At 42.0% G+C, this 25,178-nt stretch overlaps 1 protein-coding gene across 2 annotated transcripts in view; it reads left to right on the forward strand.

Moving 5' to 3' along the window:
* LOC117401073 (zinc finger protein GLI1) overlaps positions 1-25,178 on the forward strand; it is a 56,648-nt gene that overhangs the window by 22,937 nt on the left and 8,533 nt on the right. The window contains exons 2-8 of one of the 2 annotated variants that reach the window (XM_034001512.3): positions 16,765-16,870; positions 20,087-20,280; positions 20,723-20,824; positions 21,288-21,483; positions 22,241-22,397; positions 23,860-23,946; positions 24,760-24,900. In XM_034001512.3, the coding sequence (XP_033857403.3) occupies positions 16,800-16,870; positions 20,087-20,280; positions 20,723-20,824; positions 21,288-21,483; positions 22,241-22,397; positions 23,860-23,946; positions 24,760-24,900 (948 nt within the window). In that variant the 5' untranslated portion in view covers positions 16,765-16,799. The remainder of the gene's footprint in view (positions 1-16,764; positions 16,871-20,086; positions 20,281-20,722; positions 20,825-21,287; positions 21,484-22,240; positions 22,398-23,859; positions 23,947-24,759; positions 24,901-25,178) is intronic. The other variant, XM_059011371.1, reaches the window with a different exon arrangement.

Consider the following 25,178-nt stretch of genomic DNA (forward strand, 5'->3'; position numbering starts at 1 on the left):
TGAACTGGAAAAATAAGGGAAAATTCTTTTGAAGGGTTGGAAGGTGAAAGCTTGCTAATCAAAACCCGCGTAGAAGCTGTGAGAACCAGAGGAGGATGGCTGTGGCTCATTTAGAACAATAAGTACAAGCCCTGGCCTGCTCCCCTCTGACAGTTACACGATTATGAAGAGCCATCCTTTCCAAGACCTCACAAGTGAAGGAATTACAAGGTGTGGCCCGTGCATGGAGGATAGAACAGTGCTGGAGGGAGGGGGGTGAAAAACAATGATTTAAGACCATCAAACCTGCTAATAATGACTCCACAAGGGCCCTCTTTTAAAGAGATCTACATAGACAGATAGCCTTTACATATCCAGGTGCTTGGGGATGATAAATGGGACCCATGCAAACTTACTGTGGTAGCGTTCTGCGCATGGCAGTGATCTCATTCCCTTGTGCTAGCATTGCTATTTATTACAGGTGACCTATTACCATTGTAGCACCACTGCATGCATTGCCACTAAAGATTAAGTGAATCCAGATTCCAAAGCGTCATCAAAGCACTGGGGTACATGACTCCCTCCTTGCAGAACAAAGACCATGGCCTTACAGTAAACACTGTTTGGCTGTGGTCATGTACAAATAATCCATGTTAATATGTCCTGACTATTAAATGCTTTGTTTCAATGTGTTTCTCTGTGTCAGGGATGAGGGTGGACAGTCTGACCAAGCTAATGCTTTGCAATAACACAGGAGGAGACAGCAAGTAAATAGAATAGCTCTTTTATTAGTCATCATCCTGTGGCTGTTAAACTGAAGACCACCTTTCTCAGCATGCAGGGATGGAATGGAAAATAGCAGATGTAAAAGAAAGGGAGGGACGGACTCCTGGGGTTCACAGGAGATGCAGGCGGTGTGGTTAACAGAGGGGCTGCAGTCTCCAATTCCAAATTACTGGAAAGACCTTTAGTCGCTTTCACTTTAGATAATGGCCATTCTTCTGCAGGTTGCGCCTCCGATCATGAAAATCTTTTCCAGTGGTTAATCTAGTAAAGACACTGCTGGGCGAGTCATACTATCAGGAGCTTGCTGGTTCGAATCCACGTTTTACACAATTCTAAGGTCCAATGCTTGGAGGTCAAAACAAACTAGCACAAATGAAACCCAACTTGCACTCACTGAAACAACTGGATGATGGTGACATTTTGAAGCAACTTTCCTGAATGCAAGGATGTTTTGTACTATGCCCATTGTAAATGCTGCATGAAAACATCTCCTGGAACCAAACAGTAAAATGTCTTGTTCGAGTTCCTGTGCTAGCAACAACAACAAGTTTGATTTTATATAGTGCCTTATGTGCAGACCTGCACATCAAGGCTCTTTACAAAAAATGTTTTTAAAAAAAATACAGTATCTAAAAGAGAAATAAACAAACCAACCATAAAATCAGGACATAAACACAAAAAGCAAGCCTGTGTTGATAAACTGGCCTAAGACTTTACCCACTACTGGTACAATACCTTGAGGAGTCTGTACACAGTTTCTGTCCTAACTAGTTAGTGGTTGCACAGTACTTTTCCTCCCAAGTGGTTTTATTCGTAGTTTAGCAAATGTGTTCCAAAGTCACACCACACAAAATACTCTCCCTGTGTCTTTAAAACCCGAAAGAAGACCTCTGTTCGGTTCAAAATGGGCAGTAGGCCGCCTTGGCCTGGGGTTTTCCTGGATAAACATTTGCATTTTAAATGTTTGGCCTGGGTCCTGAATGAGGCCTTGGTGAACAACAAGCCCTTCTTTTTTTTCTTTTTTTTTTTTTTTTTACAGGCTCTTCAGCCCGGCCCGGTTGCTAGACAATGGGATTCGTTATGCGGGTTATGTAAAGACCCTCTCTTGCATTACAAAGGCCAATCTGGATGTCTGCAATAAGGCCTCTTAAGAGTTTAGGTCAGTTAGCAGAGTACACTCCGACGGTACGCTCCAGAGTTTTTCCTTTTTTTTTTTTTTTTAAAAGAAAAGTGGAGGTTTGTTCTCTGTGTTTACGGAGGGATCGGGTGAATTAACTGGAGTGTTTTGCGGACACAAGCCATTGAATCGTTACCAGACAGGTGACTCTTGATGCGGCTGGAGTAGTTGTGTGCTGAGCCGTCCTAAGCTAACGCGTTTAATACAGTACGCTCAATGGGTGACAACCAAGGCTTTTAAATGAATTTGGCTTAAGCTACATTACGACTGACGGTGTGCTGAAGATATTTTCTTTTTAGTTTTGTTTTTACCTGCTTTCTGGTTCATTATGTGTCTTCCAAAACCATACAACAGTCTTGCCTTATTAGCACTGGCATTATATTTTTCAATTGAATAGGACTATCACTTACCCATTGTAATTGAACTGTTGATCAGCTTTTAGTTTGGGATTATTGCTTTTGCTTGAGTTTTCAGAAGTACAATAACTGCAATCAGATGTGACCTACAGCACAGGAAGCGATACCCAGGAACCAGCAGTAGAATTACATAGTGCTGTACTTCTAATATCCTAAACTAAACAATACAATAAGTAAGAAAGTTAGCATGTATAATAAAAACTTTTTTTTCTTTACTGTCGGGTGACAGATAGAGTACTGTGTTCAGGAATGTCCCGGGGGGAGGGAGGGAGACCCCCCCTCCTACTGGGAAGGAGGAAGTGTTTACCAGGGAATGTGACGTCATTATTGTCCATCATTGTCCTTCAATACACAATGGCAAGGTATCTTGCAGCCTAGTGAAAGGCTTCTCAGCATTGTCCTGCGAGCACTTTGAAATGACGTGCGATGGGGAGGGAGGCGCATCAATATTTCGGGTATTCGCTCAGCTTGGGTCCCATTATGTGCTGGACAATGCCTCCTGTGGCTGTCCATGATCTGTACGATTAACAATAATAGCTCCATGCAATGACTGCCCGGTAGGAGCTGATTTCTTGCTTAATTGAGAATGAATGCTGTAGCCAATCCTGCTTTCAACTGGCAGGGACACTAATAGTCGGTCTCCAGGGTCACTGGAAACTTCAGGTCAAACTATAAAAAGTGTCTGTCTGGCTAATCAGTGTCTTGCTTTTAGGGCACCTCTGTGATGAGGCCACTGCACGATTCAGTCTTTACAGAACTGATTTCTGACTGCTATGTAAACAGGATCCATTCCTGTTTTTCAATTCCAATTCCATTTCAAATTCCTTGTGATTTGTTCAACTGCTTCATCTGATTCTGAAGCCAATTTTAATTCACTAACTAGTGACTTAAATTGAAGTAATTAGATGCCCAATTGTATTTAGGCTCAGCTCACCGCTAACACCCCTGCGCTGACTCGGGAGCGGCGAAGACGAACACACGCTGTCCTTCGAAGCGTGTGCCGTCAGCTTCTTTTCACTCTGCAGACCCGCCATGCAGCCAACCCAGAGCTACAGCGTCGGAGGACAACGTAGCTTACAGGCAAGCCCGCAGGCGCCTGGCAAATCTACAGGGGTCGCTGGTGAGCGGTGAGCCGAGGACACCCTGGCCGACCTAAGCCCTCCCTTAAAGCTCCACTTACTCCTCCCAATGTATCACACGTCTGTTAAACCTCTTTTAATAAGAAGAAAAGTGAACTTGATTCAGCGTGAAAGTAAAACCTGGAGAAGTAAACAGGAAAAAAAATAATGAGAAAGGACTTGCAAGAAAGTTGTTTTTTTTTTTTTGCACTGTTGACTGTGCCTCAAATCTACCCCAGCTGCAGTGCTGAAACAGATTAAGATTATCTGATAATGGCAGATGATGGTTTTGCTTGGGAGGTCCAGCATGCACTGGGGCGTTGTAGTATGGAGAACGATGACAGACTCGCTGCCACCCTCATCTCCGACTTCCTCTGGCATGGACTGAGTGGAGAGGTGCATGTGGGTCTGAGGTTTCTTTTTCAGATAGAGTATAGCTCTCGAATATCACGTTATAATAAGCAGATCTCGAGCAATTTCAACTGCTTCAATTTTTTAAATGTTGATGCACTTGGATTATTTTCATGCTAATTACCTTATTGTAAGTTAAAACCATTATTTGTTAATTTTAGGACAAAATTGCTGTTTTTTTCAATTGAATCTGCCTGTTGCTACGAAAGAAAGAGATACTGCAGCAGTAGATCTCGCCAGCAAAGCTGTGTGTGTGTGTGTGTGTGTGTGTGTGTGTGTGTGTGTGTTTGCACAGTGTTGTCCTGGGTGTACCAAACAAACAGCAGACCGCCGTTAGTCAACATTAAAAAAAAAAAAAAAAAATCAATCGACAAAACAAGAACAAACACCTCGAGTTTGTTCAGGATTTCCCAACAAACACGAGTCTGGGAGAAAGTGGTGAGCCTGGATTTTATACAATATACTGAGGCAGCAGGCGAACGCCGCACTTGACTGAACTCTGACCACATCAATCGCCAAGCTCGCTTCCCTCTTCAGGACCTTTCCCAGCATGCTTTACTTTTATCCTGATGGACAGAGTAAGATTCGATATCATTTCTGGACTACAGCTGCCTTGGAGTTTTTATTGTCATGTTTTAAAACTCCAAGCTCATAGAATGTGTTTGCAGACAGTCCTTAGAACACGTTTGTAGTTCTGTAAATAAAAGGGCACTGTTCACAATGTGTTTTAGGCCTCTATAAGGTTAAACAGTGCTTTACAGAATGCTAATAAATCCTCTCTAATATTTGATTAAAAAAGTCTTTAACAAAACATTCCTTTACAGAATGTTATACATTTTTAGTAAAGAGTTTTAATTAATTTAGCTGGATGTGGTTTTAGTTTTAAAGAGGATTCTGAAAATGGAACTGTCACAAAACAGTATTGGGTAACTGTTTACCCAGTGACTGCATTTAGTTCCACAACTGTTAAGATCAACTGAACAGGCTCCATTGTTGGATATTTGTTGGATAGCATTAGTGTTTTGCCATTGCTAATTTCCCCCTGATTGCCACCCTTCCCGATGTTTTCTATATTTGATTCATTTTAAAGCTACGCTGCCGAGGGGAAGGCCCTTCTAAATCTCTGGAGCTGGAGAGGATGATTTAAAATTCATCCCACGGCCGTCACAAAAGGAGAAGAAAGGACAGTTTGTGAAAAGGTCTAAGCCTCTCTGGTAGCGAGCGTACCTCAGTGGTCTAGCCCTAAATCAAAGTGTCATTGACTCACTTTACAAATGCCTACGTTTGGGGAGAGAGAGAGCGAGAGCTACCACAAGCACATCAGTTATTCCACTCTCCTGGGCCTTAGAAAGAACTCGCTGAACAGGGTCAACAATGGACTCAATTACTAGACAAACTCTACAAGAGCCCTTATGTTACTTGGAGCAGTTTAAAGGGCCTTGCACAAACTGTAATTTCAATAAACGTTTGCCCCTCTTCAGATGCCTTCGCTACTGCTTCCTCTGACGTCATTTAAAGGAGTTTAACCTTTTTTCTATTTAGTAAAAGGTTTTAACAAAAATACATACAGATTAAAGGATTCTATTCATCACCGTTAACCCTTTCATTGTGCTGAAATCTTTAAGTTTCTCACCAGTTTGTGTTACTTAATTGGGCAACCCCCACCACAGGGCTATAGATTAAATAATCACAAACCGCTCTTTTCCTAGTACCTGTGCTGTAGGTCACAATGACCTAATCTGATCTGTACTCTGCAAAAACTCCAGGTATTAGAATTGATATGTTTTAGATTGATTAGCATGATCCATTTACTATAACTTTTGATACTGTTTCTAATTGTTTGAAAAAAAAAAAAAAGGTGCGTTTTTATAAATGGACTACAATCGACAAGTGTTTATTGAAATTATTAAAACCAGGTTGTTAACAGCTCAGAGATTAAATGTTAGCCAACAGTTAAACATTTTAAAATGTTGCCTAAACATTTAATTATTGTCAAAACCATGGCTTTAATCTTTACATAGCAGTAAGTGGCTTTTCTGATTTGGTTACAAACCAGTATGTTTGCTAAAAACAATACAGAAATAAGTTTGTAGGGGGTCATAAAGCTCAGCGGTCGTTATCGGCAACGATGTGTTTTTTTTTTTTTTTTCAGTGAATGTTTTGAAGGGGTGTAGAAAAAAAGTCTATCCGGCTCTCTATCCCAGCCTCCCCTTTACCTTAATGAGGCCGGACAATAAAGTGGAGAATGGTAGGGTTACAATGCTGCATAGCCGGGGTGTTTCAATGGGGGAGCTGATGCATGAGAATATCTCTTCTTCTTTTCACCCGGCCTGCCCTTCAATAGGGATTTCTACTGCTCCTTCTTTCTCTCTCCTCTCTTTTTATGACCCAAGCATCAAGAGAGCCTGCTGTGAACCAGTGAGGTCTGGAATACCACACACAGACTTAGAGAGAGAGAGAGAGAGAGACGCTGCCTATCCAGATTGTTTTCAGTTGCTTTGCAGCGTGTGTGTGTGTGTGTTTTACGTTGCTTTCTCTCGCTGCTTGTGCGTACACCGCATGAAAGCATATCCTTTCTGATGTGTGTTTGTGTATTTGCTTGATTTTGCCTGTGCAGTTGTTTGTGTTTCTGTTCAAGCGGGTGTAGTGCACGCACATGTGTGTGTGTGTGTTGCTGTCGGTCTTGTGGAAACACACAAAGGCACGCAGACTAGAAGTGACGTAACAAAAAGGACAAGGGTTTTGTTTTTTGTTTTTTTTTTGGTTTGTTTGTGTTAGTTACGGCACTAGTTAAACTAATAAATAAGTAATGAATAGTTTGCCTTTTTTTTAACAATCCAACGAAGTATTTTTGTAAACAGCAAACTGAAAACATCGTTTTATGAGGCATTTTACGCTTGAATGCACAGTACTTTTTTATTTTATTTTTTATGATTTAGATTTGATAAGTCTCTTCGGTTTCTCCCATTCCTATTAAATGTGATTATTATTATTATTATTATTATTTACAGCATTTTCTTCAATTTAAATACAAATTCCTCCTTTTGATTTTCTACTTTTGCTCTTCTGAAGTAAAGATATTTGTGTTTAACTACTGCTTACTAATTTTGCTTCACAAAGTCAAATGAAACCTGCGGAAATAATGTTATATTAAATTTAACATGAAATACTGTACTACTATTATGGCTTCCAGCAGACTTTTTTTTTATTTATCATTTTGTAGTTTTCTTTGATTTACATGATAAATAAAAGATCTAAATGATGTTCATATAGTTTATTCATTGTATTATGTCTTAATCCTAAAATTCTAGGTGATGCAAAACTTTTGGCCATAATAATAATAATAATAATAATAATAATAATAATAATAATAATAAAGGCTATTGCATCCATATTCATAAAAAGTCTTGTTAACTAATTAGCTTGGTTTAAATGAGCTGTATTGTATTGTCTGCCTGTAATGAATGAATGGCCATGTTGGTGTGCACAATGTAGAGATCATTGGGATTGGCTGTATCTCTGTGTATTCCCACATCACACACACACTGATCTTTTCAGAGCGAGGCTGTAGAAGTAATAAGTTTCCCTGCTTGGCTAAACTCTGCATGGAAACGGCTTGCGTCCTGCAATTATGCGATGCGCTGCATCCACCGGAGTTCAGCTTAACGAGAGCTTTGAATGAACCCGCAGGTCTGTTGTCAGAGATGTGTATTGCAGGACTCTGAAACAAACCACAAATTCAACACCGTCTACTGCAGGGGTCTCCAATCTTGCTCCTGGAGAGTCTTCTGGTTTTCATTTCGACCAAGCTCTGTTACTCAAATGCACCAATTACTAGCTTAATTAGTCAAGATTAACAGGTGTTCCAGATCTTTATCCACTCATGATGTAAAGACATAAGATCTGCAGGACTGGAGCCCTCCAGGACCAGGGTTGGAGACCCCTGTTCTACAGGCATTTTTTTTATTAGAAAAGGCAAAATCAGCTGAAGGAACACTGAGAAAAGAATTACGAGTTTGTATTGTTTGCAAGTTTTCAGTGTGTTATGCAACAGTTAGTGCCAGACTTTTATTTTTTACAAACATACCAGTATATATTGGATGTTGAAACTTAATTGAATCGGTATTGTTGGGCAGCTGTAGATGTTGGTGGAGTCTGTCAGTAAACCCTGCCTTAGTCCTGTTCCCAACCTCCACACTATTTTTTTAACTGACTTAAATAAGCAGGGTTACTCAATTTCGCAGACAAGAGGCTAGCAAACACTTCTGTGAAGATACTGTACATCCTAATAGAGCATGATATCCTCTCACCCTGAGATCCTCTCTTGGTTCTCGCGGGCTTTGATTGTATGGGCTGATTAGGCGATTTGTTGCATCTCACATATGCAAATTCCACTTAATTAGGGTCCCATTGTGATTCGCAGCGGATCAGAAAAGGGGGGTGCGTGTGAACAATGGCATTCACAGAGTCTGACCCTAGACAATGCCTTCACAGTAGAGGCTGCCCTTCCGTCACCTCTAAGTCTTGTTGTACTAGAGCATAGTCAATGCGCTGCCTGCTGCTTACAGGTGTAGGGATCTGCAGTTCAGGGTGGGGAGTCTGAGCATTGTCAAAGACTCCTGTGTGGAATCAACACTGGCCTTTAGCTTGGCACTGGCCAGCCCTTTCTGAGATGCACTGACCCTCCAATCAATGCGCCTTATAGCCTGGAGGTCGCCGGTTTGGGTCCAGGTTATTCCACTGCCGGCCGTGGACGGGAGTTCCCAGGGGTGAGGGCTTAGGTCGGCCAGGGTGTCCTCGGATCACCGCGCACCAGCGACCCCTGTAGACTGGCCGGGTGCCTGCGGGCTTGCCTGTAAGCTGCCCAGAGCTGCGTTGTCCTCCGACACTGTAGCTCTCAGATGGCTACATGGCGGGCCTGCAGAGAGAAAAGAAGCGGATGGCTGACGGCACACGTTTCGGAGAACAGTGTGTGTTCGTCTTCGTCTCTCCCGTGTCAGCGTGGAGGTTAGCGGTGAGCCAGGCTTAAAATTGGGCATTTCAAATTGGGGAGAAAATGGGGTAAAAAACAATTGCTGATTTTCCAAATCAAAAAAAAGCTTAATTACAGTTCTTATTGCATAAAACTATTAACACTATTAGATAGAGACCTTTAAGAAATTTAAGAAATTGCTCCCTCACTCCCTAAGAGAAAGGGTGCTCCTTCCAGTCCAGGGCAGGCTTGAGTCATGGAGACTGAACTGCTCTCTCAGCTCTTGAGAAAGGGTGCTCCATGCAGTCCAGGGCAGGCTTGAGGCATGGAGTCTGAATTGCTCCCTCCCTTTTGTAGATGGAGAAACTTTCTTGTGGGTGGAATGTCTTTGGTATATTCTCCCATCTCCATGATTTCAAATTATTTATGACAATAAGTAGACAACTCCTATTTCATAAACTCTTTGCATGGCACTTGGAGACCGGAGCCCAGTCCTGACTCCACACACCTCAACACAAGGTCACGGTACTGTCAAATTAAGACTAATAGTACCGGATATGCAGCTCTCCAAACATCTGTATACCAGTGGAAATGTTGTATTAGTTATGATGTTTGTAGACCACACACAAATACTGAAGCTTCAAGCTTGCAGTGCGTGTGTATAGCTAGCTGTGCTGTGGCTCTCTATCCAGTAGAAGCGCTTACTCATTTGTTACTGAAACGTGGTTAAGACATTATTATTGAGAGCATCATCATCGGGTGATATAAGAAGGTGGCTGTCTTTCTTACATGTAGAAGTAATGTAGGGCCCCTGCTTTGCTTTGGTGTGGCATAGACACTACAGCTGTGGTCAAAAGTGTTGCATCACCCTATAGAATGAACACATTTTGCTTAATAAAGTCGAATGAACCGTGCTGAATAATGTTACGTTAACATATTGAATTACATACCCCTTTGCAGTTTTCCATATACTTAACGAAAAACTGACAAAAATCTAACATCCCCAAACTTTGAATCACAGATTGAAAAATGAGTGCCAAAGAAAGGGCATGAAGAATAGAGAATATTCTTGGTGTTTGGCACCTTCGAGGGTTAACGTGGATTTCTGACGACGGCAGCTCCTTTTTTTCTTGTTTTTTTTCTTCCTGTTTCCTCCAGTTTGTGCTCTTTGCAGCTGTGTGCCAGCTGTGTGCACGCTGTGATCCACCGCCTTGACGGCCATCGGCAGGCTGGCTCCAGCACTTTCACAGGGCAAAACATGAAAGGACTGCATGTGGTTAGCGGGCAGTGCCAGCAAAGCAAGAGGCACAGTGTGCTACAGTACAGCAGGGAGCAGAGAGCCACACACATGGAAGGGGAAAGCCACAGTTATGCACGTGAGGGTTGCGGAGAGGATGGGAGGAGGGGAGATTAGGAATCGAGGGGGAAGAAGTAAAGCTTTTGAGAGAATTTACGACTTTCATATTTCACCCTTCTGTGCTGCTTAATCTGATTCCAGACTTGCCAGTTTGTCCCTCAATGTGTAGCCTAGTTTCACTGTGATCCAGTCATTCTCTAGGTACAGACAATGTTATTTAGTGAGGTTATGACCATTAAGCTCTGCTGTAGTTTTACACACATGGAAAAAAAACACAAATGTGGATTTCTCCTATAGGTAATATAAGAAACCTGGGCGATTTGTTTATGCAAAGGCATATACATTTAATACAGACTGATTGTATATTAGTGTAGACTTGAACATAGAACAAAAATCTTGGGCCATTTATCAGATATCTAGGACTTACCAGTCAGAGATATCAGACTATCCACTAGATAACCCATTCCATCCCCTCGCCACTCTTTGTGTAAGTGTGTCCTACCCTCTGTCCTAAGTCTGCATTAATTAAAATAATTCTGATTCCAAGGTAGTATAAAATGGATAAGCTTATATAAATACCCAAGGTCATAAATTATACACAGATATATGCTGCCAGCAAGCAACATGGATCTATAGACAATAGCATTCGATATAGAAGTGTTATCTTAATCGTGATTGCTTAGTGATTATCATAGACCTAAATTACCAACAGCGCCTTTTTTTAATGTGGCTGTTAATGGTTTCAAACAGCATGTAGCTCAGAGTAAAGGAAGTTATGTAAATGGTGGTTGAAACTTGTTCAGCAAGCAAGCTACTTCAGTTCAAGGCTCTACAGTCACTTTTGTCAGTTTGTTTTCAAGAAGTCCTGAGACCTGTAGTTAACCCCTTAAGGTTCCAAGGTTTCTTCTTAAAATACATTTGAGAGTGGCTCAAGTTTCCCCGAGGAGGAAGCTGACAATTCGGACGACCCAACCTGTCGGTATATTTAAACCCTGTTTTGTGCACCTCGTTACAAAAATAAACGTTAGCATCATTTTATTTGTGGGACACATTTGCCCCTTGTGGCTTAAAGGGTTAAGCAGAAAGACAGAGGGTGGATTTCTCCCTCCCTGCCCAGTTTCTTGCCAAAATGTCTTCTTGAAACCACTGCCAGAATTGCCACAAGGCGACGCAGGAAGTATCCTAGAAACCGCACCAAAATAGGCCTGTAAATATTAGTCTAGAAACCCCACCACCAAAACAGGCCTGTAAATATTAGCTGTTACTGAAAGAATTATACAGCTTTTTTATGGGAGGTTGGGAATTCTTTACTTAAGTTACCAAGGATTTATTTAAAAACAAAAATAATGTCATGTCTGGGTTCACCACAGAATATTAGGCCTGTGCCTTGAGGCCAAACGAGGAAAAAAAAAAAAAAAAAAAAAATCAGTTGGACGAAGTTGGCCTCTGATTGGCCATGTCCCAAAACCCCGCCCTCTTTCTGCTAAGCAAAACACAACCCCCACAGGCTGAGCTACATTAGGAATGGCTGGCTACATAATATCAGCCATTATCGACTTCCAAGTCATAACAAACCCCAGAACACCCACCTCGCTTGTAATTTCACTCCACGGGGGAGTGCTGGTGGCTGGGAAAGAAGGAATGCAGGAGGCAGCCGGAGTGGGATTCTCTGCATGTGTGTGCGTGTGTGTGTCACTGAGATAGAAAAGCATGACAGCTTAGGAGGACCTGTGAAATCTAGTCTCGCTCCCAAATCCATTTATCCATTCTAAACTCTTTTAAAAAGAGAATTTGAAGAATAGTAAATGTACGCTTACTAATGAGTTAATGTACAGTGAGGTTGAGAGTCTGTGAAAATCTATCTATGGCGATGGCCAAGTTATGAGCACTGAAAGATAAGTTCTCTACTTTTTTTATATATATATATGAATGAACATTTTCAGCACCAAGTAACTTTTTGCAAATCTCTACAATAACCCATTAAACACATTCCTGCCACTGCTGTAAATTCAAAATTAGAGCTGTCAATCAGTGTGATGAAAATGTGATCGCTATGTCATATCAACAGTGCGTGCAAGAAATGTAAATGTACAGTTGAAAATCAGATAAGTTATTTAATAACCACCTAAAAAATGTGGCTTACAACAAAAGGCGATTTTCACAACCAACCAACCAACCCCCATCCCACAGGCACAGACAGCAGAGACGATAATCCTTTACAGTCCTTAAAGGATTAAGACCAAACTACTTTTTCGTTTAGACCCAACTTTTGTGCTTGCAGTGATCCATGCAAGTGTAGCAAGTACCTCTCAAGTCCTGTAATGCGGGACAGTCTATGTGTGAGTGTGTGTGTGTGTGTGTTTGCCTCAAACTGTGAATGTGTTTGTGTCTAAACACTTATCCCTGAGTGGTGTGTGTTTGCTCTGGTCACATAGATACACTCATCAACCAGTTTCTTTCTAGCTGTGAAAAGACTTCAGTAGGCAACTGTAAACATATCTACCACCTCACTTAAGAGCTAGTCAAATACTGGGATTGGTACAAAGACCCACAGGGAAAATACTCCTTCCAAAACAATATAGTCTCCTGTAATGTGTAGTGGAAGAAGCTGTAGTGTTTTTGAATAGCACTACATGCTGAGTGTGTGTTTTTATTTGTAAACTAGTACTTGCAGATATTTTTTCAGCCCCCTTACCTTTTTTATGATGTTTGCAAGCGTCGGTAGTGCTTCATACTTTCAAAGTGTTTCATTTTATAATTGTATGTAAAGGTGCTTTGACTAGGAGTTCGGGTGCTGCTCCTCAAGTTCCAAGTATCTCCCAACATAGGCTAGATCAACCTGTGTCTTTCATAGACGTTGCAGCGCCATCTAGTGATCACTCTGGATCAAGTTTCCTTTAGTTTTGCTTGTAATACACTCCTGTGGACTAGATGGTGCTGATAATTAATAATATAAAGACTGTGTACATATGTTTATAGCGGGCAACTAATACTGAAGTGCGGCTCTGCACTCAAGACAAGCTTATAACAAACTAATTGCAGAGTGGTATGATTGTAAACATAATAAGCTGAGGGGGGGGGGGCAGTAAAAATTAGAATCTGCTTTCTGTTCGTGCTGACAAACCCATAGCGATTAGCAGTAGGTCTGGTTCAATGAGCTCCCTGTTTAGACTGACTGACACACACCACTGCTTGTTTATAGTCTCTGGTGAAGGCAGTGTATGCTTCTGTCAGGGCTCTTTCATTTCACAAAAGCCTACAAAGCACGCCTTTGCAGTAGTGAACAATAACACCAAGTGGCCGCGCTTTTTTATTTATGAATTTTAATGCGTAAACACTTCCAGGCTGCGCTACTGTGCAGTTACATAAACTTCAAAAACTCCTAGTTGTGTCTTCCATTTACACCCCCCTCCCCCGCTGTTGGTTGTGGCTTGAGTGGTCCAAAAGGTCAATGGAATATACCAATAATGCGACCTAAGGTGGGGTGAGGGGAACGAAGGGAAGCAGTTCATTGGTTGAAGGCTAATACCTTGAAATGGTGACATTCTTCCAACTGGCATGTGTCATTCAAAGGAATGGGACCACCGAGGTACTGTATGGAGACTGCCGTTGGATTGCCTATCGCTGTGCTTTACTGACTGGAGTTATTAGCCATTTATTAGTTACTGGTCAAGAGATTTATAAACCTGAAGAGAATGGATCCTGGAATTTATATAGCGTCTTTCAACACAGAATTTCAAAGCACTTTCTCTAAAACAAAGCGATCACCTCATTTGAAATCAGTACATTGGCAAATTGTTTCCAACAGCCTTTTCATTTAGAGTTTTAACGGGTCTCTGTTTGATGGGTCTCCCACCTTCTTTGGAGAAATGTTTTTGAAAGGAGATTTGTGATGGCTGGACTGTGATTATCGGATGTCCTTTTTTTCATCTTTGGTGGTGAAAGCAGGAACTAATGGGGTTTTGCACCACTTTTGCTTCAAAAGGTTTGTTTATTTATATATATATATTTTTTTATTTTCTTGATTTCTAGCTTTTGTTCCAGAATTGTATGCTGTATTTTCAGAAGGACAATTCATTAGCTTGCATTAAGAATCTATTTCGGTCCACTTAGGAACCCCAAGGTAAGGAAAAACACCAGACAGAAGACATTTAGATTAGTTTGTTAATGCTTGCATGGGGAATTGTTGCTTTTACTGTATGTGTCAATTAGAAATGTGGACGTTGATATTTAAACGTGTACACAATTCAGTTAGCGCTAAACATTTAACCCTAATATGCATTTAAAATACGGGTCACCGGATTAACTCCCTGTAAGTGTTGAGGTGATCAAATGTAATTGTAGTATATTTGTGTTGTTGAGCGCAGTTTTAGCACTAGATCACACTATCACGTTTTGAGTTTTGAAGGACTGGTGATGCTGATCTGTAATTCTAAGTCTGGGTTAAAGCGCTGTTTCCCAATCCGATAACTATGATTGATTAGTTTATAACACCCTACTGACTGACAGACATCAGTACGTGCGTTGTGCGTATTCAGTGCGTAATGGATACAGTCCATACTGTAGCTCGCTTTCTGGTGTTCAGTAAGCTTTATGTTCAAAACGTCTGGTTTAGCATTGCATCAAGTAGAAGTCGTAATGATCACATAACACAAATCTAACACCGACGTTACAAAAACGTTTATTACTGTATAAGCCGGCGTTACAATTGCAGTACTAAATGATACCCATCACCTCGTTAGTTAGTACAGGCCATAAAAAATGATAGAAATCGCGGCTTAATAACTCAAGAGTTATTTTAACTGTTCCGAGGTTTACTTTACTTATAGCGTTAAGAATACTCAGCAATGCTAAAGAATCACGCGTCTCAATTGATATTTACTGTTCTGCAATTAAACAGACATATATAAATGTAAGTTGTATAGCAAGCCTGGACAAAACGCATAGGTTTAAATTACTGTGTGGTTTTCCAATAGTACTTGCCTGTTATTTTTTCAATGCATATTTCATTTTTTATGACCCGAACCGACCATTGTTTTCCGTGTGTTAATTACTGAAATGAAGCGGAACTCTTTTCCAGCTGTTGTCTTTATTGTAATTATAATGTGGTTGCGACGTTTCTATCAGAAGTTGATTTTGTTGTGTTTTTTTTAACGTGAGTCCAATTGCTATCCTACCAAGTGAATGCTGTGGCTTTTCCGATTGCTCATACAAGTACCCCTTCACACGTGTTTCATTCGCGAGGTGGGTGGCTTTTCAGTGTGCAGAGTCGCGCTGCACTGTCAGAGTCAGTCTGAACCGCAGCTGTAACCATCAAACCGAGGGGGTTCCTACAGAAAAATCACTGGGAAAAATGACTCTTCTATAATTGACACGCCGGGCTGTATCTTTAAGTCCTTATGAAGTGACATCTGTTTTTTTATGACTGTCGTTTTAAATATTAGCGCTTGTGAAAGCGTGCGGTTCTTTGTGTGTGTGGGTGAACTCTAAAAAAAAAAAAAGTTTACTTGGCAAACAAAGAATTGAATAATGACGTTCAAATAATAGTCCTGTTTGTTTTAAGCAGTCATCGAGTGCCAATCGTTAAATATGTTGGTACAAGACAGAGCAGTCTTTTTAAACGGTAGCATTACCATAGTAAATGTATGTTTTTAAATATTGTCAAACTGCATCGGGCAATTTTGAAGTGTTGCAATTTTTTTCAAAATACTGTACTTTTTTATTTTAAAATAAAAAGTAAAAAAAAATACCTTTTCCATTGCTTTGGTAATAAAACGTTTTTTTTTTTTCCATTGTGATATTGCACTCTCCTCTGTCAGCTGTTCCATTATTGGTAAACACAGGCAGCCTGGGCTAGAGAAGGCCAGCTGACTAGTCATATTAGTCTTAAATCCGGTCTTGTATGGCGTCAGGCAAGCTTGGTGTGTTGAAACAATTTGCCACAATTACATTTTCACATATATCCAAGCAAAAATGCTTCTCCAGTTGAAATGAAACTTGGTCAGGACATTCCTTAGCACCAAGTTACTGAGATCATCAAGAATCTGGGAGCATACGGAGACACCTGGTTTATATATGTTACCTATAAAAAATACTTAGTGATGTGAACAATCACATCACAGGGATGGAAATAAGACTCCTATTGCATAGCGCTTTCACCCAGTCCACGTTTTAATACTTGATTAGCCTGTGTACAGGTAACAAGCTCAGGAATGTCTTCTTAAACTCACAGCAAAACCAGGAATGGATGAAACTGCTATGCACTGGGAGCACAAGAAGCCAGGGCACGTTGAGAGCCAAATATAATAACAGAGTTAAAAATCATCAGTCCTGAAATGGTAATAGATGGCATTGCGCACAAGCCAGGACACCAGCTTATTTGTTAGTTTAGATGAGGGTACATTAGCAATATCAGTGAGGTATATAAATGGAGACTGAGGGTAACTGATAATGGCGTCAGCAAGCTAGGGACACTTTCGCTAGACAAGCTTGAGTCCAGTGTTTCAGATTGTTGGCTGATTGGCTGTTTGTGATTTTGTCCTCCCCAGGGCTTGACGGTGGTTTCCCAGGATTCCAAGCTCCAATGCCAGTTGACATGCAGCCCCATCAGGGCCGGTATCGCTACGAGCCTGGCCCCAGTCAGCCCGCCAGGGGGTAAGTCAGGGCTAGGGGTGTCATACCCATGGGGCATTGTGGTGGTCACTTTTCCATGCACTGTGGGGTTTTGCCAGTGAAAGCAGCAATGCCCAGAAACAAAACCAATGCAATAAACAACCTACAGGTAATCCCAATTATCCAACAAATCTGACAATCTATAGTAAAAGAATATTCAATTCAACCTTGATTTAAAAAAAAAAAAAAGAAATACAAAAAAAGACATGGCCAGATAATCTGTTGTGCTTAAAACTGTACCAAATACCAGTGGCCTCTTTCAAAACCAAGTGCAGAAACTTGTTTCAGTACCTTGTACAGAAAAATGGAACCCTAATTCTGGTTCATACTTCAGACATAAGTATAAACTGGACTTTAGTTTAGAGCCGTGTTATTGAGGTAACATTACTTGAATGAGGTTTGTATCGCCTCATCGGTTCATTAACTACTCATATATTTAGTGGATGGAAACAGGACTACGATTGCATAGCTGTTTCACCCATTCCAGGTTTTAATACAAGCTTGCTTAGCCACTATGTATCAAGTTCAGGTGTGCCGGAACTCCATAGTAAAACCAGGAATGGATCAAACTGCTATACATTGGGAGTCTTATTACCATCCAGGTGATATTTGACAGCATTTTAACAGCAATGCTGATGTGTTTATTGGAGGGCTCCCATCCAGTTACTGACCAAGAACAACTCTGTGTAGCTTCTGAGATTTTCAAGGCAAGCCGTGTGGTCTGGCCTGGTCTAGCTGAGCACATGACTAATTGAGAGCAGATCTTGGGGTCAGTACAAGCCCAGGCGTGACCTACAGTCCGACCTCAGCAAGTCGTCCAGTCCCCCCTCCCCCCCCCCCCCCCACCCCAACTTCTGCCTCGATCCCACTTTGTCTGTAAAAGTGGGAACCGAAAACCAACTTACTGGAACCAGGTTGCGTCTGCCTAGCCAGTCAGTCAGGGAAATACAGTAACACATTTTTGCATTACATTGCACGGTATCCATCCATTTACATTACATGTACGCTAATATTTTGTTCAGAGTAAATAGTCTACTGATGGAACGTGCATAGGGTCCCAGCATTTATTAAAATTATGAAAAGCCTTGCACAGTAATGACACAGTAAATACCACTCTCTTGCATGCACACTGAACCCTCTGAAGAATGACATGACTGAGGCGTCTTTACCATCAAGAACTGTTGAACCCTAGAACTGAAGTGGACCAATTCATGTTGTTTTTTTTGTTTTTTTTAAACTTTTAAGAAAACCAAATTATTGACTTTAGATTTAGTAGACCAGTTTGTGCTGCCAAAAGGTAATTTCAATAGAAAAATAACCACGCAAATGATTACGGGGAAAAAAAAAACATTTCAATGTGTAAGTTGTTTAATATCGTGCAAAGAAAAACTTGGCAAACGTTGAGTTCAGAAGAAGCAAACAAAAACCACAGTAAGGTAACGTGCTGACCGCTTTTAACATTTGTAGAATTAGCTAGAACTCCAAGGGCCAGTACGGAAAACGAAAGTACAATTCTAATAATAACTCTGTTCATTTTAAAACTTTTAGAAGCACATTTTAGCGGCGCCTTTCAAGTTATCTGACTGTTTACCAGCAATACAGATATAGGTCATTATTTATTTGTAAATCGCCTATTACTGACTTAAGGACGCGTTGCTGTAACTTGTACTAAGGCTCGCATATTCGGACTCACTGCCTTTTGATTTTCTCTTGATGCGTGCCGGGAAAAAAAACCAGAACGTGTAAAAAAGGCCGGCCTCGTACTTTGCCGGACTCTGTTTCTTGCAGTGCGCAGCATTGCTTTTTATGTCTGTGCTGTGCATTGTTGTGGCGCGCTCCTAGATGGATAGCCTATCCCCCTGACCAATCCCTTCCCCCTCTTTCCTTCCCTGATACCACCCAGGTTGTGAGGGCCGTGTCAGCTCACTTTATGACAGCTGCTAATTACGTCCCCGGCTCAGCCCAGCAGCGGATTGTTGCGCATGACTGCACCCTTAGTCACGTCTCACCTAATCTCAGCGCAATTCTCCTGCAAGAAAAGGGGCTTCTTCTCAATATGCCGTTACCATGCTTATAACCATGCATTACCATAAGCTATAGCAATATGTGTGCCATTTGGTTTTTACTTGATTTTAAACACTACAGAACACAGGGTTTGAGTAATATGTAATTACAAATTTAAATATGTATATGTATACAGTTCATGTAGAAGAAATGTTTCCAGTACAACAATGCAATTAGTTGTGTTTACAAAACATGCAAACCCTGAGGCTGTATTTTTTTTTTTTTCTGCAAGAGAAAGTAATCGAAGCCGAGTTAAGAAAGCTGAACTTTGCTTGGTTCAGAAGCTTTTTGCTTCCGATTCAACGGCTTAGAAAGTGAGCGCCCTCTGGTGGACATAGACATTCATTACACTCTTAAGAGACCATAGGATCTCAAGAATCTGTTTTGGAACGTATTCCCTCACGGGGGGATATATTTAGCTGTGCGTTTTCCCACAGTTTCAGTAAATAAATAAGGATTCCCGGACAGGATTTGTTAAGCTCCATCTAGAACTCTCACAGTCCAAAAATAAAAACATCAGGTACTTCAAGAGTGGAGCAAAATAGGGACTCCTCTTTTTTTTTATGTGTTGTATCTTCCATAGACTTTAAGTGAAGAATGCGCAGCATGAAAAACTAGGGAGCAGTGGAAATATCTTTAATTTTTTTTTTATTAAGAAGTGTGCACATGGTTATGGACTCCCGTTGCATAGCAGTTTGAGCCATTCCTGGTTTTACTGCAAGTTTAAAATCAGACACACTTGAGCTTGTTACCTATAGACTGGGGCTAATCAAGCTTGTAGTAAAACCTGGAATGGGTGAGACTGCTATGCAATCAGAGTCTTATTTCCATCCCAGCTCTGGGTGTCTCTTCCCTCATTCGAAATGCAGTCTGTCTGTCACACTATGATGAACACTGTACCTGCCTTGAATTTTCACCAATCTGCTTCAAACTTCATACACATTAGATTAGTGCAGTCCGTGCTTGAAGAACCTTTGTATGTGCCCTGTAGAGATGCATCACTTAATTGATGATGGCTTTTGAATAATAGTCTTCTCAATGCATTGATCATTGTGGATGGCTAGCTGTCCGACATTAAGGGCACTAGTTCTAGGTGTTGTTTCCTAACAGTGTGTTTGTGTCCCCTGGGTGTAGCCTCACACCGTCTGGCAGTCCTGTGTACTCTGATGTGTCTCTGATCAGGATGTCTCCTCATTGCTCTCAGCCTGGGGAGAGCCAGGCCCTGTTCCACCCCAACAGCCACGCCTTCGTGGAGCCATACATGAGGCCACCTCACGGACAGACACCCCCCAGCATGCTGGCTAACCGGGGCGTGGCAACAGCACATGGTGAGTGCCGTGATTCATTTGTCAGGGTCTTTTTAACTGTGTGGTTTGCCATATGTACCAGCATGAACCAGCAACCACGCCCACCACAAGCAAGTGTCTCTGACCGCTATGCAAAAGAGACTCCTCTGCTGTGTGGTTTAAGAGCTTTTAACCTCATCTCAACAGCAGCCCTGAATTCTGCACATAGTTTTGGGGCACACGCTTGAGCCTTCAGGTTGGTACAGGACTAGTCTTGTAAACATGGTGTGGAGCATCCTTCATTACTATGGGGTCAGAAGAGATCAGGAAGAACAGCGATCAACCAATGGAACAAACTTTTACTGCTACAAACCCAGCACAGGGTTACAGGTTTCATAGTAAATTGCACTGGAGACCAGTGATTCTGCTATCCAGTCTTACCAGCATTACAGTCAAACACTGTGCTGTGTGTCTTTGTTTCTAGGAGGGAATGGAGGGACTTACTACCACCAGAATAACCTGATGGCCAGTCACCATGGCTTTGGCTTGAACCAGGCTGGGGGAGAGCACCTGAGCTCTATGGATGGTAAGACAGGCTTTATAGCAATTGGAATTGCGCTGTGTTGTATATTGGGACGTGCAGCTGGCGTGCACCTCTCTCATGAATGCCTGCTGAGCCAGATAAACCAGTGCTTTTAAAACCAGCTTTTTCATGTAGGGGAAACTAGGTTCGTTAATGCTTGTGAAATATCATTTTTTGTCATTCATACATTTTATATTAAATTGCATGGCTTTATAAACAGCTTATTTATGCACTGAAACCTTGTTTTAAGAATTAATATTTAAAGAAAAGTTACTGAACTGAAAGATTGAAAAAGCTATATCGTGACTTTGAATCCTATTGGAAGCATGCTGTGCAAAATGTTTGTTTTTTTTAAATCTATAAAATAGCCAAAAAAACAACTCTGTGGCGTTTGTGTACAATTGCTTTATTGGAATCAAACTTAAGCACACTTGGATAGCAGAAAAATTTGATTTTTTTTTTCCAGTGTCGCGGTTCTCCACGCCTCGCTCGATGATGAAGCTCAGTAAGAAGCGAGCGCTCTCCATCTCTCCCATGTCAGACGCCAGCATTGACCTGCAGACCATGATCCGCACCTCCCCCAACTCCCTCGTCGCCTTCATCAACTCCCGCTGCGGCTCCACCACCGGCTCCTACGGGCACCTCTCTGTGGGGGCCATGAGGTGAGTCTGAACCCTCTGCAATACTCCCTGCGGCTGAGCCAGCCCCGATCTGTGCACCACAGCCTCCAAAAACAGATGCAATTGTAAACTTTTGTAATAGGTAGATACATGCAGGATGCAGTAGGTAAATCTAATTAATCTTGCTGGGTTGTTTTACAAAGCAAATAAATACAGTAATCTTGTATTGCCCTGTAACACCTGTAAGTCACCTTGGATAAAGGCATCTGCCAAATAAACTAATAATAACTATATATTATAATATAGTGTGTAAAATGCAAGCTTATATTATACCATAGTCTGCAGATAAACATGTCTATAAGGGGGTGGAGTATTTTTTGACTAGCAGGATAATACTGTAGTTCAGACTTTTCTTCAGAAATTGCTGTTCTCACTAACTGCAAGTTAACCATCTATGGTGGAGCGGTTTACACTAAAATGATATGGTGTTCAATTACAGTTACAATTACGCTGCAGTAATTACAATTACAGTAAAGTAACAAACAACTACACACACACTAACATGCTTACTCTGTTTATTCTAAATAACCAGCAGTAATCACAGGTACAAGTACATGCTATATAACTTATTTTTTCAAACCAAACGAAGGAGAACAATACTTCCGATTTTTCTTCGGAAATCGTTGTGCTCACTAAGTGCAAGCTAACCTTCTGTGGTTGAATGGTTCGTACCTGTTCTGGTGATCCAGGCTACCCCAGAAGCAGGTCTCATTCCCTGCCTGTGTGTTTGGTGTTGTAGCCCGTCAATGGGATTCCCAGGCTCCATGAGTCATGCCAAGGGTCCGGGCTCCTCGTTCGGGCACGGCCCGCCCCTCAGCCACCCCCCTGGGCCCTGCCACCCTGCCTTCAGGCACCCGGCCACCCCCAGCCTGCTGCCACACAACAAGCACTGCCACGTGAGTACCCACGCACCCACGCACCCAGGACTTCAGTATAATACACAGCAGAGCCTGGTGTTGAATATAGAACAGCATGATACTGATGTGATGCAGCCCTCTAAAATGTCTTTGTGTCAGGATGGGAATGACATTGTATTAAACATGTTTAACTCTTCTTAAACTGTATAGGTTAAATAAGATCAGAGTGGCCAGTAGTAAGCCCACTCATGGACTGGATATCCACTTCTATCGCACAGCCCCTGTCCAGTATTCCATACTGTATGTATCGGATACTAGACGGCATGTGTCAGGTGATTCATTTCAAGAAGCTTTATATACGGTTCAGTAATAGTTATGTAAACTATACATTACTCAAGCTTATTCACCCTACTCAGTGTCCCAGTATACTGATCTCAAGGGCTACCTATACTGTATTCCATATATACATTTCCACTGTAAAAGGCAAGGCACTTTAACCACTGTTTAGAAATTGTCTGTGCAGGTTATTGTCGCATATACCATTGATTTGTCCTGGCAGGGATGTGCCCAGTTCATGCTGCCATCCCCTACATCAGTGAATCAGAGCTGCATCTTCTTACTCTATCTAATGCAACAGGTCAGGCGTACGTAAAACTTGCAAGTATTAAAAACTATATAGAAATTGCATGTATTGACGTCGCCGGTTCGAGTCCAGGCTATTCCACAGCCGACCGTGGACGGGAGCTCCTAGGGGGTGGCGCTCAATTGGCTGAGCGTCGTCCGGGGGAAGGGAGGGTTAGGTCAGCCAGGGTGTCCTCGGCTCACCGCGCACCAGCGACCCCTGTAGTCTGGCCGGGCGCCTGCGGGCTTGCCTGTAAGCTGTCCAGAGCTGCGTTGTCCTCCGACGCTGTAGCTCTGAGGCGGCTGCACGGTGAGTCTGCAGTGTGTAAAGAAGCGGGCGGTTGACAGCACACGCTTCGGAGGACAGCGTGTGTTCATCCTCGCCCCTCCCGAGTCAGCGCAGGGGTGGTAGCGGTGAGCTGAGCCTAAAAATAATTGGGCATTTCAAATTGGGGAGAAAATAATAAGAACTAATTGGCAACGACTAAATTTAAAAAAAAAAAAAAAAGAAAAAAATAAAGAAATTGCATGTATCCATGCACGCAGAATGGATACTTTCTTTACCGTAAGCTAAATCGGGGACAAACCACTTTGAAATAAGAAATATCTTTAGCTATTGTGACTCTGTATGATATTTCAACATCATGCTTATTTGTAGCTGCTACTAGTGTGGCATCTATGCCCTCACAAAAACCAGAAGTAAGACAAGAACAGCATGAAATCCTGTTGCAATCTAGTCTTCAACACCTTTGATCACACATGCTGTATAACAAACGCTGTCCATTAGCCATAATAAACCACTGTAGGAAAGTATCGTACTGTACACCCCGTGTCTCTTACCTTGGTTATAAGCTGCTGATATTTTGTCTTGTGATTGCAGATGAAGACGGAGCCTCTGGGCAGTGTGAAGGGAATGGAGGACAGGTCTGAGTGTGACGTTCCCAGCCCCTCCTCTGCAGGCACACAGGTAGAGTGACGACCCCCAGCCCAGATTCACCCGTGTTTCCACCTAGACCGGTTTCAGTTGCTACAAACCCATTTCGAATTGAGATTGTCAGCCCCAGATAGGATGGGAAGAAATCCTAGAAGTCGTCTCTCCAAGTTACTTTGATGGTAAAAGTGACCTAGGCAAATGGCACATAGAGGCGACTGTCAAAGTGAATAAGCAGAGATATTGTGCATCATGTTCAAATCCCCTATTATTTTTTACACACAGGTGTGGATTTCTGTTGCTGTCCCAATTTGTAGATTGCAGACCGATATCAGATTTCATAATGCAAGTGGAAAGATAGCAAATCAAAGTCTTTAAAACTTGAAGTTGTCAGTTAGAAAGTGTGGTGGTTTCAAGGTTGGATACAAGACTCTTATTGCATAGCAGTGTCGCCCATTCCAGGTTTTACTATGAGATTGATCAGCCCCAGTGTACAGGTAACATGTTCCGGTGTGTCTCGTTAAACTCATAGAAAAACTGGGAATTAATCAAACTGCTATGCAATGGGAGTCTTATTTCCATCCCTGTGGTTTAGAGGAATAGAAATAAGAAATTATTTTGAAGGTTATTGTTTTTAGGGAAGAGAGAATAATGTATGTAAAACAAATATCTGCCACTGGAGTAATAACTTAGCAAGAGTTTAAGATTTAAAAACACTTTCATCAAGGTACTATTTTGTTTGATCATTGCTATGAAACGCAATCCTGTAGACCAATGCAAACCTGCAGAGTAGCGATCCTCAGAGTCTTCTCTCGGAACTCCAGTTTGACGGCCCGTCTCTGTTCACAGGACCCTCTGATGGGACTCCTGGACGGGAGGGATGACCTGGAGAAGGAGGACGGGAAGCAGGAGGCTGAAGTCGTGTATGAGACCAACTGTCACTGGGAGGGCTGCACCAAGGAGTTCGACACCCAGGAGCAGCTGGTGCATGTGAGCAGAGAGGAGCACTGCATGGGGCGGGAGGGGTGGGAGACCAGTCTGGGAGCAAAGCATGGGACGGGATGGGTCTAGAATAGATCAGAGGGGCTGGTCAGCCAACTGTGGTCTACCTGACCATTCAGCCGAGCCCTAGCATGCTGTGTAAAAATCGGACAAGCTTAAACTGTAATGCGGATCTGCAATATCAGAATGATCTAAAACCATTGTATTCTATTTCTTATTTAGGGTTATTTCTCTGCTTAACTTTTGAAGCAGCTCAAAAAAAAGTC

This window comes from Acipenser ruthenus, chromosome 42 (genome assembly GCF_902713425.1).
Source record: "Acipenser ruthenus chromosome 42, fAciRut3.2 maternal haplotype, whole genome shotgun sequence".
NCBI lineage: Eukaryota > Metazoa > Chordata > Actinopteri > Acipenseriformes > Acipenseridae > Acipenser > Acipenser ruthenus.